This window comes from Dreissena polymorpha, chromosome 5, assembly GCF_020536995.1.
Source record: "Dreissena polymorpha isolate Duluth1 chromosome 5, UMN_Dpol_1.0, whole genome shotgun sequence".
Classification (NCBI taxonomy): domain Eukaryota; kingdom Metazoa; phylum Mollusca; class Bivalvia; order Myida; family Dreissenidae; genus Dreissena; species Dreissena polymorpha.
The window spans coordinates 101544549-101561924 of record NC_068359.1 but is presented as its reverse complement, the minus strand read 5'-3'; the positions used below and the strand labels follow the sequence as shown (position 1 = coordinate 101561924).

Below are 17376 nucleotides of genomic sequence, written 5' to 3'. Positions count from 1 at the left end.
GTTAGATTACTGCCGTGATGCAACTTAAATACTTTTGGACACAGCGACAAACCAACTAAACAAACAAACAAACAAACGAGGTTAAATGTTCACTAAACTTAAATCATCTGAAGCAACATTGAACACACATGCATTTACTGAGTTATACCTGTCCCCATCTTGACAAAATGGCTTCCTTATACTTCCATTTGCATAAACATCAGTGCCAATAATAGAAACAAATAAAAACCCATAACTGCTGGAAATTGGATCGTCATAAATTATAGAAAACTGGCCATTCTGTTGACATAAGTAAACACAAATATCTGCCCCACCAAATCCATATACTTCAGAACAACTAATGGATTTATTAACCTAAAGTGGTACCAGTATACTACAACGTACCCCGAGTAAGGAAAATACGCTTAAAGGCACCCAGCCATAATCTGGGTTATTTGTAAGCTAATTTATCCTACCCTAGGAACTTAGTAGTATAATTAAGATTACCCTAGGTATTTTCAAGTTATAACCAAAAATAAGGTTTAATACATTTTAGAAGCAATAACAGAAAAATCAAAAGATCAGCTCTACCTGTAGCAGCAAAGGACGGTCCACTTTCCTTTCTCCCGTTGTCTTTATCGCTCTGTGGCTTCACATTGATTTTTCTTGGCCGCACCCTTTCTAAAGGATGCACTTCGGATTTCTTTTCCTTTCCGATGGCGCTTTTCCTACTTTCCACGCTTGATACGCTACTAGCAGAGAAGCCCTGTTTTACAGGGGTGATGTTGAGAGAGGCATCCATATTAGGCAATCCACCGTTAGAACGGGTAGATTTGATCTTAGAATGGGCAATTGAAACGTCATGTTTGTTCAGTTCCGTAGCTGATGACTGGGTCATTAAACGCTTCACGTTGCTTCCCCTAGCAATACTTCCATACTTGCTGGCCGGGTTTGGTGGCAGTTGTACCCTGGAATCAGTGGACTGAACCATCCTTGATTTGCTGACCAGCTGGCTAGTGTTCGATGCTTTTAGAGCTTTGCGTATGGCCGTATTGTCAGACTCAAGAAGCATTCGTTTTACGTCCTCTTTTTGTTCTATCGGGGTTTGCTGCGCAACTTTTTGAGTTTTCTGATACGTGTCAATGTCCTTTGCTGACTCAGTGTCTTCCAAATGTGTCCCATTTCTAACTTCAGCATCATTCGTTTCTTGGATTGTCTCAATTTTATCAGTTGTGTCTTCCTTTATAAAATCTTCAAAAACATTCTTTGTCAAAGGCACTTCAGGTCGATCTGCCGCTATGGTGTGTTTTTCAGATACAGGTTCTGACGACTGTATGATACGTTTAACAAATTGAGTTCTAACCGATTTTATCTCATCCTTCTCTGATTGAAGAATATCTGATTGTATTTCCTTTTTTTCGGATTCAATCAGGATGGCTTCCGTTTTTTTGTCAGAATCAATCTTTTTGTCTTGTCCCTTTAATAAGATGGCTTCCGATTTAATGTCAGAATCAATCTTTTTGTCAGGTTCCTTTAATAAGATGGCTTCCGATTTAATGTCAGAATCAATCTTTTTGTCTTGTCCCTTTAATAAGATGGCTTCCGATTTTGTGTCAGAATCAATCTTTTTGTCAGGTTCCTTCAATAAGATGGCTTCCGATTTTGTGTCAGAATTAATCTTTTTGTCATGTTCATTCAATAAGTTGAATGCTTTTGATTCTTCATCCCCAACCTTTTTATTTCTTCCTTCGCTGTCAGGTGTGTCATCGTTTTCTTTTTTGCTATCATTAAGAGCAACAACCTCTTCAGCTGAAATAAACAAACATTAAAATGTTCTTTGCAAAATATAAATCAGGGAAATAAGAATGAAAATTGTTTTCCCTTACATAATTATCGAAGACAATCTTGTATGTCATAGGAATATACCCTTCTCAAGTAACTTAAACTTGATTTTTTTTATCTCATTACATATGAAGTTCCATGGAGGTAGTTTTTATTTGTAAATTAAAACTTGTAAGTTGCATTTACTTAAGAATTGAGCGACTCATATCTTAAAGCTTCATATTTTGTTCATTATTGTTTACAAAAACAAATATGTTGTTTACAATATGTAACCTTGAATAATGTTTTGATATAAAACAAAAATAAAGCAATATATGTCCCCTACCGGCTCCACCATTGTCAGAATTTTTTTATTTTATTTGTTGCCATAGCAAACAGAATTTTTGACGTAGGAACAAAATGAAATGACGTGCATAATATCCTTATTGCCATCTATCCATGTTTTAAGTTTCATGAAACAAATATTAAGAACTTTTAAAGTTATCGCAGGATCCAGAAAAGTGTGACAGACAGACTGAAAGACACACAGAGCGCATACCGTAAGTCCCCTCCGGTGAAACCGGTAGGGGACAAAAATTATGTCAAGAAAAACAAACTGGTCCATGACTTTATAACGAATGTTTGATTGTATTATATGTGCAAAAATGGGCACAACTGATGCAAAAGACCAGTTTTGATCTTCTTTCGGAAAAGTGTAGTTGTCTTCGCCTTTTCAACTTTTAGCTTTTAGGTAAATGTTCAATGTATATGCCTTTATTACATTTTGACAGTAACTGCCCAGAAAAAAGACAAACACACCAGGTACATTTGAGATATAAGTATATTTGAATTGAGAATAAACAATAATACAGAAATTTAAAGAAGAAACAAGAAAAGCCTATGAACAGTACACTCGACTTTTTACTCTTATTTCATTAAGTGTTTGAAAATAATAACCTTATGGTCACAAGGACAATTTATATTGAATGTCCCAAGTACACTGATACAGTACGTTTTCGAGACAAGGATAACATTGACGAAGTGCCAAATACCGGTAAAATATTGCTCTGTCAACAATCTTATTTTAGATATAATGCTTATTTATTACTACGAGTAAAACTATTTTGTGTAAATTAATAAATCGGTTTGGTTCCTTGACAGCTGGCAATTTATCTTCCATTATATAATGATCCATGTGACCTTGTATAATGATCCATGTGACCGTGTATAATGATCTATGTGACCTTGTTTCATGATCCATTTGACCTTGTATCACGATCCATGTGACCTTGAACTGTGATCCATGTGACCTTGTATTATGATCCATGTGACCTTGAACTGTTATCCATGTGACCTTGTATCATGATCCATGTGACCTTGTATCATGATCAATGTGACCTTGTATCATAATCAATGTGACCTTGTATGATGGTCCATGTGACCTTTATCATGATCAATATGACCTTGTATAATCATGATCCAACATATATGATCAGTATTCATTCAGCAAAATATATGTACCGGTTGCAGATTTCCTTAGTTTCATACAAACCGCATAGGTTTTCAAGATGATGCCAACAAATAGGTGAGAAGGGTAATTCAATCTGTTATTGAGAAGTTGATTCAAAGATACATCCAGTATAAACTTGAATAAGAATGATTGTCCTAACATGATAAGCTTCTTCAACATCAAGTTGAGTATGAATGTTAACTAACCATATTGATCAATTTATATTTCATCATTAATAAATAATGTTGGGTATTAACAAATACATGTATAGACATAGAAATTATTTTGTATATGTATATATGTATACAAGATCTTTACAAAGAGTAACATGACATTACTAAACAGACAATAAAAATACATATTTTCAGTAAAATCATTTCTACAGATACACATCTCATTTTATCTTTGTTAAATATGAATAAAAATCATTTTCATGAATAATTATTATGCAATAATTATAGCATTTTCCCCATGATTGTTTCAACATGTTTGATTGTTTACACATGTAAAAAAGTGTATAAAAATATAGACAACCATACACTTCAATTAATAATATAGATAACCATACACTTCAATTAAAAATATAGACAACAATACACTTCAATTAAAAATATAGACAACCATACACTTCAATGAAAAATATAGACAACCATACACTTCAATTAAAAATACAGACAACCATACAATTCAATACAACAAATATAGACAACCATACACTTCAATGAAAAATATAGATAACCATACAATTCAATACAACAAATATAGACAACCATACAATTCAATGAAAACAAGGGCTGTTTGTAAAACATGCATGCCCCCCATATGGGCTCTCCGTTGTAGTGACAGCCATTGTGTGAATATGTTTTTTGTCACTGTGACCTTGAAATAAAATCCAATAAGTATCATGGAATCATTTACTTATTAAAACTAAGATGAAATTCTCTTTACATTCTGTCTACAATTTATGACACTTATGTCCATGACCTGTGAAATGTATCCAATTAATAGTGCAAAAACCAATCAGGAGCTATACTAATCAATTATATCCATTAGATGATTGAGTCTTTGATTTTTTGGATTCCTTTCACACATTTTGACTTATTTGACAATATGTGAAACATGCACACAATTTGTAATGTTTTATTTATTAATTAATGGTAATGAAACATGTTATTTGTAGCAGTTAACTCCCCTAGTCAATGACCACCATAGATAGCAATGCAATCTGATTAAAAATAGCCAAGGCTAGTGTTGTGTATTGGGCAAATGTATACAAGTGCAACTTTACCACATGACCAGTATCATGTGTTTACCACACACAGAAGTCAGTTATGTAATAGACCATTAATTCCACTCCCAACTTTGGCCACTTGCCAAGATACTGACCAGTATCAGATGGGGTTGTGAAATGGTGTAAACAGTGAACACCAGTCCATGTAATACTGGCCTACCACTTGTACTAGTTGGTTTGGAGTTAATACAGTTATGCATGTACAAATGAGACATTAAGCTCATAAGTTAATTATATGTGCGCTCTGAAAACTAACCAGAGGAGTGGGTTGAAATTTACAATCTTTACTTGGCATTTGAGGAAATCTGAACTCTCAGGGTTTGGATAGAACATCCCCAAATTAACTTTTCTTTACACTGTTGTTATTTTTGTTCAATACACAAATATTAACCTAACTTTACAAATCCTGTACAGTAAAGGAAACTAAATCTAAGTTGATATTTTAATATGCTTGATCCTATTTATGTATTAACATTGTTTTATACATACAAACTGTGTTGCTGTTTTTCAATTAACAAGCAGATTAAAAATTAATTATATTTTTATGTATAATTTGAATTGACAAAATTAAATGCAAGATGCGTAGCAAGAATTACATGTTTGATTTATTGTCAGTGAACCGTGACATTTTCTCAATGTTTCAGACCACCAGTTTGTCAAAGCTATCAACATCTTGGATGATCAAGCTTAATAGAATTGACCCAGCAAATCACAACTGTCCTGTTGCCATATCATATTACATTGGTTTTTTAAATGTTAAATTATCTCGTCATTTCCATAAACATAGTATTTACTGGCACAAAAACAAAGGCTTATACATCATTATGAATGAACATGTGTCAAAAATTCAATTTGTAAGTCTCTTAAATGGACAGTGTGGAAAAAGAATAAAATATGGGCTGTCCGTTGTAGTGGCAGCCATTGTGTGAATACGTTTTTTGTCAATGTGACCTTGACCTTTGACCTAGTGTACCTATGAAGTGTCATGATCCTAGGCAAAAGCGTTCTTGAGTTATCATCCAAAAATCATTTTAATATTTCGGGTCACCGTGACCTTGACCTTTGACCTTGTGACCTCAAAATCAATAGGGGTCATCTGCGAGTCATGATCAATCTACCTATGATGTTTCATGATCCTAGGCATATGCGTTCTTGAGTTATCATCCGGACACCATTTTACTATTTCGGGTCACCGTGACCTTGACCTTTGACCTAGTGACCTCAAAACCAATAGGGGTCATCTGCGAGTCATGATCAATCTACCCATGAAGTTTCATGATCCTAGGCGTATGCATTCTTGAGTTATCATTCGGAAACCATTTTACTATTTCGGGTCACCGTGACCTTGACCTTTGACCTAGTGACCTCAAAATCAATAGGGGTCATCTGCGAGTCTTGATCAATCTACCCATGAAGTTTCATGATCCTAGGCGTATGCATTCTTGAGTTATCATCCGGAAACCATTTTACTATTTCGGGTCACCGTGACCTTGACCTTTGACCTAGTGACCTCAAAATCAATAGGGGTCATCTGCAAGTCATGATCAATCTACCCATGAAGTTTCATGATCCTAGGCGTATGCGTTCTTGAGTTATCATCCGGAAACCATTTTACTATTTCGGGTCACCGTGACCTTGACCTTTGACCTAGTGACCTCAAAATCAATAGGGGTCATCTTCAAGTCATGATCAATCTACCCATGAAGTTTCATGATCCTAGGCGTATGCATTCTTGAGTTATCATCCGGAAACCATTTTACTATTTCGGGTCACCGTGACCTTGACCTTTGACCTAGTGACCTCAAAATCAATAGGGGTCATCTGCAAGTCATGATCAATCTACCCATGAAGTTTCATGATTTTAGGCGTATGCGTTCTTGAGTTATCATCCGGAAACCATTTTACTATTTCGGGTCACCGTGACCTTGACCTTTGACCTAGTGACCTCAAAATCAATAGGGGTCATCTTCAAGTCATGATCAATCTACCCATGAAGTTTCATGATCCTAGGCGTATGCATTCTTGAGTTATCATCCGGAAACCATTTTACTATTTCGGGTCACCGTGACCTTGACCTTTGACCTAGTGACCTCAAAATCAATAGGGGTCATCTGCAAATCATAATCAATCTACCAATGAAGTTTCATGATCCTAGGCGTATGCGTTCTTGAGTTATCATCCGGAAACCATTTTTCTATTTCGGGTCACCGTGACCTTGACCTTTGACCTAGTGACCTCAAAATCAATAGGGGTCATCTGCAAGTCATGATCAATCTACCCATGAAGTTTCATGATCCTAGGCGTATGCGTTCTTGAGTTATCATCCGAAAACCATTTTACTATTTCGGGTCACCGTGACCTTGACCTTTGACCTAGTGACCTCAAAATCAATAGGGGTCATCTGCGAGTAATGATCAATCTACCCATGAAGTTTCATGATCCTAGGCGTATGCATTCTTGAGTTATCATTCGGAAACCATTTTACTATTTCGGGTCACCGTGACCTTGGACCTAGTGACCTCAAAATCAATAGGGGTCATCTGCGAGTCTTGATCAATCTACCCATGAAGTTTCATGATCGTAGGCATATGCATTCTTGAGTTATCATCAGGAACCCATTTTACTATTTCGGGTCACCGTGACCTTGACCTTTGACCTAGTGACCTCAAAATCAATAGGGGTCATCTGCAAGTCATGATCAATCTACCCATGAAGTTTCATGATCCTAGGCGTATGCGTTCTTGAGTTATCATCCGGAAACCATTTTACTATTTCGGGTCACCGTGACCTTGACCTTTGACCTAGTGACCTCAAAATCAATAGGGGTCATCTGCGAGTCTTTATCAATCTACCCATGAAGTTTCATGATCCTAGGCGTATGCATTCTTGAGTTATCATCCGGAAACCATTTTACTATTTCGGGTCACCGTGACCTTGACCTTTGACCTAGTGACCTCAAAATCAATAGGGGTCATCCTGCGAGTCATGATCAATCTACCCATGAAGTTTCATGATCCTAGGTGTATGCATTCTTGAGTTATCATCCGGAAACCATTTTACTATTTCGGGTCACCGTGACTTTGACCTTTGACCTAGTGACCTCAAAATCAATAGGGGTCATCTGCAAGTCATGATCAATCTACCCATGAAGTTTCATGATTATAGGCGTATGCGTTCTTGAGTTATCATCCGAAAACCATTTTACTATTTCGGGTCACCGTGACCTTGACCTTTGACCTAGTGACCTCAAAATCAATAGGGGTCATCTACGAGTCATGATCAATCTACCTATGAAGTTTCATGATCATAGGCGTATGCGTTCTTGAGTTATCATCCGACAACCACCTGGTGGACGGACCGACATACCGACCGACCGACCGACATGAGCAAAGCAATATACCCCCTCTTCTTCGAAGGGGGGCATAAATATAGACAACCATACACTACAATGAAAAATAAAGACAACCATACACTTCAATGAAAAATATAGACAACCATACACTTCAATGAAAAATATAGACAACCATACACTTCAATGAAACATATAGATAACCATACACTTCAATGAAAAATATAGACAACCATACACTTCAATGAAAAATATAAACAACCATACACTTCAATGAAAAATATAGACAACCATACACTTCAATGAAAAATATAGACAACCATACACTTCAATGAAAAATATAGACAACCATACACTTCAATGAAAAATATAGATAACCATACACTTCAATGAAAAATATGGATAACCATACACTTCAATGCAAAATAGAGATAACCATACACTTCAATGAAAGATATATACAACCATACATAACCATACACTTCAATGAAAAATACAGACAACCATACACTTCAATGAAAAATACAGACAACCATACACTTCAATGAAACATATAGATAATCATACACTTCAATGAAAAATACATACAACCATACATTTCAATATAGACAACCATACATTTCAATGAAAAATACAGACAACCATACACTTAAATGAAAAATACAGACAACCATACATTTCAATATAGACAACCATACACTTCAATGAAAAATATAGACAACCATACACTTCAATGAAACATATAGATAACCATACACTTCAATGAAACATATAGACAACCATACACTTCAATGAAACATATAGAAAACCATACACTTAAATGAAAAATATAGACAACCATACACTTCAATGAAACATATAGACAACCATACACTTCAATGAAACATATAGACAACCATACACTTCAATGAAACATATAGACAACCATACACTTCAATGAAACATATAGACAACCATACACTTCAATGAAACATATAGACAACCATACACTTCAATGAAAAATATAGACAACCATGCACTTCAATGAAACATATAGACAACCATACACTTCAATGAAAAATATAGACAACCATACACTTAAATGAAAAATATAGACAACCATACACTTCAATGAAACACCCTCCTTTGAGCCTTGCTCTGGGAAAAGTGTTGTCCCAGATTAGCCTGGGCAGCCTGCATCAAGCAAGTGCAACTACATATGTGTCAGCAGGAGTCTGCATCAAGCAAGTGCAACTACATATGTGTCAGCAGGAGTCTGCATCAAGCAAGTGCAACTACATATTTGTCAGCAGGAGTCTGCATCAAGCAAGTGCAACTACATATGTGTCAGCAGGAGTCTGCATCAAGCAAGTGCAACTACATATGTGTCAGCAGGAGTCTGCATCAAGCAAGTGCAACTACATATGTGTCAGCAGGACATTGATTCCCCCAAAGGGGCTATAACTACCGGGCCCGTATACACTAACCCATTCTTAGACTTAAGACATAACTGGGGATTGCTAACTTCAAATGTCAATGTTAACAAATTATAAAAATGAATTACACATTTTGGGCTGAGTTTATTTAAAACTAATAAATAAACCTTGATTTCCTTCCCCTTATTCAGCCTTTCGAGTCCTTAGAACAACCAGTACTTGGTGTCTTATAGATGATCTTGAGAACGATCCCAGGGAGGGGATTACGCCCACCATCTCCGGGCTCGTATTCACCAACCCATTCTTAGACTTAAGGATAACGAATAGACTTGGAACCAAGAAAATGCATTCAGTGTTTGAATTTATATATCCAGTTTAATCAAGTACTAGCGAACACATATATGGGGTGCCAAAGTTTACATGCAGTTGCTATGTTTGCAATGTTTCAGTCGTGTAGCAGCAATCTTTTTTAGTTACAGCGAACACAAGTTAAACATGATATTATTTCCTAAACCTTGTTTAACCCTTTCCCCTATAAGAAGTGATGTGAAAATGTCTTTTGCAACCAGCATAAAACCAGAACAGCCTGTGAGTAACTCGCAAACTGTTCAGGTTTTATGCTGTTTGCTGCTCATGAAATGAAGCCTTTAAAACTTGAATCTAGTAAGAAAGGTCTTTCATTAAATTTAACTTTCTAAGGGACCAAACATGTGTCAAAATAAGTATCTAAGTGGCAAAGGGTTCAGCTGAAAATATTCAAACCAAAATATGGAGGTTTGCAAGTTTACATGCCCCCCCTCTCCCCTTTAAAGTGGTGGAATAAGGAGTGAGTTTGCAAAAATCCTCAAACATAAAATACATAAATGCATTAACATATACAATCTAATAAAACAAAAATAACAGTTGTCTGCAATAATGCATACAAAACATTTGCAAAGCTGTTTAAACCAAAAGAGCGTTAATTTAATGAGCTTCATAAAAAAGTAGAAGATTTTTGTTGTTAGTAAATTCAATATTGAACAAGGTAGGAACCATAAACCTATATACCACAATATATTAAAACTACTTCAATGGGATACACATATATAAAAAACTGTATTCATAAATATCAGCATCTAAACAAATGTATTCTAAAATGTTCACAAACATACAAATTAAACATACACTGATTCACTGTATACAATAATCACTTGAATAGAGCATTTCAATCAGGAGACAGTTTAACATATTTTAAATTAACAACCAATTTTCTTGGTCTTTAATTGATATCTTTTTCTGTGTGCATGTGTGTATATGTTGTTGTTTATTTAATTAGCTTTTTTACTAAACACTAATTATTTATTCACAAAATATTATAATAATAGGTAAGGAGTCCTCGTAATAATTATGTTATACATTTCTAAGTTGACAAGTGGTGTTATTTAATCCATTTTTTTCCTGATGATTATAAAAGCTGTAACTGAGCAACTTTATATCTGAGTTTAAGTGTGAAACAGTTGTGTCTTCTTCACATTCCTTTAAAAGATACAATAGTTCTGCACTATTAAAGAACAAAGCATACCAGTTCAAATGTTGTAAACTTGAAGAATGGCTGTGCTTTATTGGACAAGCTTTAGTCTACAGACTGATAGACAGACAGACCTCCATGCATCTATATATCCCCACTATTTAGTTGTTAGTGGCTGCATTTAAATAAATAAACAAAATCATCACCATTATTTAAACTGATTCAAATGGAAATCTGTAATGTCTTAACCTGTTAATTAAAAAGACACATTGGCATTGCACTCTCTTATTAAACAGACACATACTAAATGCATTATATACGAGGAAACATTAATAATAACACAAAAAGGAAACAATAATCATGTAAAATTGTTAATATCAATTTGAGTTATGAGACATTTATATCAATAATAATAACATATGTAAACGTTGCAAAAATACACATCGAATTGTATAAATTTCATATAATAATAAGTTTAAACTAAATATCATGATTTATGAACATTTAAAATCAATTAAATAAATATTTAATATCATTCGCCAATATGATGAGCAGTTAATATGCTCTTGAATAAGAAAAGTGTACAACAATTGAAAATATAATTAAACAAGAAAATTTGTTGAATTAATATCCACCACCAAACACATTTTGTGAATGGATGGATGCAAATACCTAGATTTGTGGTATAATCATAAATAGAATAATAAGGTGATGGGTAACTGTTTTATGCATTTCAATTATCCTCATCTCATTTCAATCCATACACCGATGAAGGTTCATGTTGAAATCTGGTAGTGTATCTGAGATAAAGCCCTTTAAAGTTATATCATACAAAAAAGGGCAATAACTCTTATTTTAGAAAGAGTATGGTAACGGCTCTGGTGCAAGGCGATTCTCCTTATTGATATCTATATGCCCTTGAAATTTAATGTTGAAATAGTGTATCTTATCTTAGATATAGCCCTTTCAAGTTACATCATACACAAACAACAAAGAGCTTTAACTCTTGTTTAACAATGTGAAGAGTTTTGGTTTTTAAGCATGGCAATTCTCTTCATTGATATCAATGCACCCTTGAAGTTTCATGTTGAAAACTTGTATTATATCTGAGTTATAGCCCTGAAAAATAACATCATACAAAAAAGGGCAATAAATGTTATATCAGAAAGTGAATGGTTATGGTTCTAGTGCATGGCACTTCTCCTCATTTATAATTATACACCAATGAAGCTAAACTAAAATCATGTTGATATCTTATATAGTTTCTGAGATCTAGCTCTGAAAATTTTATGACAGACGGCGTATTAACAGACTGACAGACAGACAGATTTACAGACTGACAGACAAACAGATTTACAGACTGACAGAAAGACAGATTTACAGACTGACAGACAGACAGATTAACAGACTGACAGACAGACAGATTAACAGACTGACAGACAGACATATTAACAGACTGACAGATTAATAGACTGACAGATTAACAGACTGACAGATTAACAGACTGATAGATTAACAGACTGACAGACAGACAGATTTACAGACTGACAGACAGACAGATTAACAGACTGACAGACAGACAGATTAACAGACTGACAGACAGACAGATTAACAGACTGACAGACAGACAGATTAACAGACTGACAGATTAACAGACTGACAGATTAACAGACTGACAGACAGACAGATTAACAGACTTACAGACAGACATATGAACAGACTGACAGACAGACATATTAACAGACTGACAGATTAACAGACTGACAGACATACATATTAACAGACTGACAGACAGACAAATTTACAGACTGACAGACAGACAGATTAACAGACTTACAGACAGACAGAATTACAGACTGACAGACAGACAGATTAACAGACTGACATACAGACAGATTAACAGACTGACAGACAGACATATTTACAGACTGACAGACAAACAGATTAACAGACTGACAGACAGACAGATTAACAGACTGACAGACAGACAGATTAACAGACTGACAGTCAACGCCAATCTATATCACAATAAATATTAAATATCATAAGCAAATATGAAAAAATTGTAAAATTGCCATATCTGTTGAAAATTGTAGACAAACGATAATTATAAATGAACAAGGCTATTGTCAAGCAATATGGTCCCCTACCGGTGAAACTCCACCATTATCAGAATTTATTTTTTGTTGTTGCCATAGCAACCAGAATTTTTGACGTAGGAACAAAATGAAATGACCTGCATAATCTCCATATTGCCATCTATCCATGTTTCAAGTTTTATGAAAAAAATATTAAGAACTTTTAAAGTTATGGTAGGATCGAGAAAAGTGTGACAGACTGACTGACTGACTGACGGACACACAGAGCGCAAACCATAAGTCCCCTCCGGTTTCCCGGATAGGGGACAACAAAGCATTAAAAACTATGCATACATGTACTGGACTACAAAAAATAAATGTATAGACTGTATATATACATCCAACAATATTTTGACCTTTGAAAACTATAGAAACAGATGTTGCATTTGACCCCTATTTCAAAGGAAAGGTCAGCATAAACACAAACTTCACAAAATATACCACAAGCCTTCTACACAATGGAATGCACAAAATAATTACACAATATTACCAAAATGCCATATTTCTTTAAAAAGAATTTTTTTATCTCCTGTGTCTAAGATAACTCATTTTGAAATTAGATTAACCAAACTATGATACAGTAACAAGCCAGCCATGTATCCATACGGCAGGGTTGCACCCACATTCAACTTTTGTTCAAAAACTCCACTTAATCTCAAACATGCTGTGTATGGCAAATCTTGACTTATGACCTTTCAGTGTGACCTTGAACCTTAGAGTTAATGACAAGTGATACATAAATCAATCAGTACAAAATGTGGTCAATTGTGATTATTTTTAAAACGCATGAAGAATGACACCAAAAAAGACTGGACAAGTTGTTTTATGACCGAATCAAACTCTAATATTTACCTTGACATTTGAGGTAGAGAGAAGTTTTGCTGTCCTATGATGGATTGCCTTTATGCAAAGTTTTAACATCCATCAATATATAGGAAATTGATGACTGAGACATAAATTGTAAAGCTGTTTTATAGCCCTTTTTGGTCTTTGACCTTTAAGTGTCACTGTCACCTTGACCTATAAGTGTGTCCTTGACCTATAAGTATATCATTTACCTTTAAGTGTGTCCTTGACCTATATGTGTGTTCTTGAACTATAAGTGTGTCCTTGACCTGTATGTGTTTCCTTGAACTATAAGTGTGTCCTTGACCTATAAGAGTGTCCTTGACCTCTAAGTGTGTCCTTGACCTATAAGTGTGCCCTTGACCTATAAGTGTGGCTTTGACCTAAAATGTGGCCTTGACCTATAAGAGTGGCCTTGACCTATAAGAGTGGCCTTGACCTATAAGTGTGGCCTTGACCTTTAAGTGTGGCCTTGACCGTTCAGATATTTAGGAGACATTTGTTAAATGTGACATGTTGTTATATGATGGTGGACTTAAGTGGCAATTCATAAGTCATATACAATCAAACTGTTATATGGCAAAGTTATGAATGAGATAGAAAACATCACTTAGACGAAAATAAAGAAAGACCAACGGTGTGACTGCCATATGCTGCCCTCTTCGAAGGACACATAAAGATCTCTATCTTTATGATCAGATTTTTCAATAAACTGTTCATATGAACTCTGTCTTCCCCTATTTAAACGTCTGTCGAAATAGATAGCAAATATAGCACATGCAAACATCAGATTATTATGTGCATGCTCTTTACATGGTTTACAAGGAAAAACGTAAAAAACACACTTTAAAGAAAGACCAACGGTGTGACTGCCATATGCTGCCCTCTTCGAAGGACACATAAAGATCTCTATCTTTATGATCAGATTTTTCAATAAACTGTTCATATGTACTCTGTCTTCCCCTATTTAAACGTCTGTCTAAATAGATAGCAAATATAGCACATGCAAACATCAGATTATTATGTGCATGCTCTTTACATGGTTTACAAGGAAAAACGTAAAAAACACACTTTAATATGACATGGCATAAACAAGAAATAAATAAAACATGAAACCCTACTTGAAAACAACAACAACAACACTATTTATCTGTATTGTGTTATAAATTCATATGAATCCTTGTATAAAATTGCATGTATCCTTAAGAAATGAAACTAACAAATGATACTTTTTGTATTTAAATAATTCCCGTATTTGTTGTATCAAAAGCTTTAAAGCACTGATATGCCTCATGAAATTACACATGCTTTGCTTTTAGGATTTTTGCCTTTTTGCAGGCTTCTTGTGGCTCCAGATGTTACAAGACTGGCGACTGTCCCCACTGCTTTTAATGTTGTGTTTTTGTCTGCCATTTCCAAGCCTGGTGGATCTTTATTAGAAGATATCGGACCCAGTTCTTGTGACTTAAGTGCTGCCTGTTTAGTGGCTTTTGAAGAAGCTGGTCTTGATGACTTCTTATTGGCTGATGGTGGTCGTTGTGGAAGCTGATTTGCTGTATTTGAATTGCCTGTGTTTTGATTGGTTGACTGTTCGTCAATGGATTGGGATGATTGGGCAGGGGAGTTAGACTTTTCTGGAGAAATAAAGGGAAATGGAGGATGAGAATATAGTTGTTTGGCATCATTATACTAAAATTGAATCTTTTAAGAATTACTTGAATTGCATCTTAAATTATAATATCAAATAATGTTATTTTTTTATTAGTTACTCGCAGTAATGCAACTGATAACACATTCCAATGTTTTGTAACTATTCATTTTCATAATTATTTAACATAAAAATATACTTATTTCTAAGCTATACTGTTTATGAAAATGATTGTACCTTAGTTTATAACGTACAGTTTAATTTAGAAACACTTAATATTTTTTTATACATATAAAAGGTAAAAGTCACACTTTAATTGATCATTTACAGTATATATCCATGGTTGATATAAGATGACCTACATTCAGATTTGTTTCTTTGAAATCAAGTTAATATTGACACAAAAAAACAAAAACAGGGAAAGTGCAGCACTGTTATGACTTATATGAAGGATTAGTAGGTTGTTTGTCTAACTCCCCTCGGTGATAGGGTATGGAAAGTTTGCACAACACCCACGTGATACAACTACTTAAATTATAACAAGGGTGCAGAAACATGTGAAATAAGGCTACTAAAATAGGAAAAATGCATGCTATGTACATGAAGAAGATGGTCTTCAGAAATTGATCATCATATGAAACAAACCATTGAAAAAAAACTCTGATATATTTCAATAGAAGTAAATGGAAACTGCAAAGTTAACCTCTTACATGCAATTTCGTTTTCATTTATATGCATGTTCAACAAATCAGTGCTGCTATTTAAACATGTACATGGCAGTCCAAAAAAATATCAATATACCATCCCAGACACCCACCTGCTGACCAAATGAACCTGGTTCTGGGAATACTTTACATAATGAATGGAAATAAACTGTCTTCCTGAATTAACCTGTGCAGTCCGCACAGGCTTATTAAAGATTACACTTTCTGCCTTTGTGAATTCTTCATGTATAGGAAATCTCTTCTAAACAAAATTCTAAACAGTGGGACGTCACTTCACACTGATGCATTCAGTCAAGAACGAGGCTTACTTTCATCTTTAAGTGGTGCCACTGACCTAGACCTGACTGAATGAGTCTTTGGTCTCAAGGTTACATACATTGGAAGCAAGTTAAATGAATATCCTTTAAAAGCACAGGACTATGTGGCAAGGGAGAAGTGAAATCAGTTTCTATGAGCAACTAAAATACAGGAAGTGTTTTTTGGGAGGAACTATAAAACTGAAGTGAGCTTACCTTTGGGTTGTTTAGGATTCAAAGGTTCTGGTTTCACAGGATCAAAATGCTGAAAATTTACGGTATAATATAAGAGGTTTTTTAAGGAGGCATAAAAGGTTATATACAATGTCTAATGCACAGGCTGTCAAGTGACCTTTTTTCAAAAAGTAGGAAAAAATAGGAACTACTTTTGCAAGAAAAGTAGGAAAAAAGTAGGAAAAAGTAGGAACTTTTCCCTCAAAAGTAGGAATACATAATACTAAATTTTTAGACACAGGTCCAGGAAACATAGCTTGAAACAGAGCAGGAGTGCCATCACATGTTCTGTATGGATACCCACTTGAAGCTACCTTGAGGGCCCAGAAGATTTCAGCCTTTTGTATCTGTTCCTTGTGTGATGGTTGTACTTGCATACAGATAGATTTATCCCCACCACCCTGAGAGCTGCTTGGCTTTGGAGCACTTCCACGCTTTTGTGAATTATCATGCATGTATTTCATGTTTTCCTTGTGTTTTTATCCATCTGCATGACTTATCCTTTGATTAGCACCAGAATTACAAGATGGACTTCCTTCAGACAGTACAATATCTTGCAAACTCATTGCCGGTATCTCTCTTGCACCATGATCCAAGTGTTTTTCCACTGTTGTCCA

The 17376-nt window shown here is 35.0% G+C and overlaps 1 protein-coding gene and 1 long non-coding RNA gene across 5 annotated transcripts in view; both read right to left on the bottom strand.

Annotated features, from left to right (window-relative positions):
- The window catches only part of LOC127881358 (uncharacterized), a 90594-nt gene that overhangs the window by 3336 nt on the left and 69882 nt on the right, over nt 1-17376 (bottom strand). The window contains exons 20-21 of one of the 2 annotated variants that reach the window (XM_052429129.1): nt 16742-16790; nt 571-1788 (exon numbers count right to left, since the gene is read on the bottom strand). In XM_052429129.1, coding sequence (XP_052285089.1) covers nt 571-1788; nt 16742-16790 — 1267 coding nt within the window. Of the gene's footprint in view, nt 1-570; nt 1789-16741; nt 16791-17376 lie in introns of those variants that run through there. The other variant, XM_052429130.1, reaches the window with a different exon arrangement.
- On the bottom strand, nt 2624-10453 carry LOC127881373 (uncharacterized). 3 transcript variants are annotated; one of them, XR_008050027.1, is made up of 2 exons: nt 7702-10453; nt 2624-7555 (listed from the first exon to the last, which is right to left on the bottom strand). It is a non-coding gene; the product is annotated as an uncharacterized LOC127881373 (long non-coding RNA). The 3 variants fall into 3 exon arrangements; XR_008050028.1 differs by having other exon boundaries at nt 2624-7410; XR_008050029.1 differs by having other exon boundaries at nt 2624-7410; nt 7847-10453.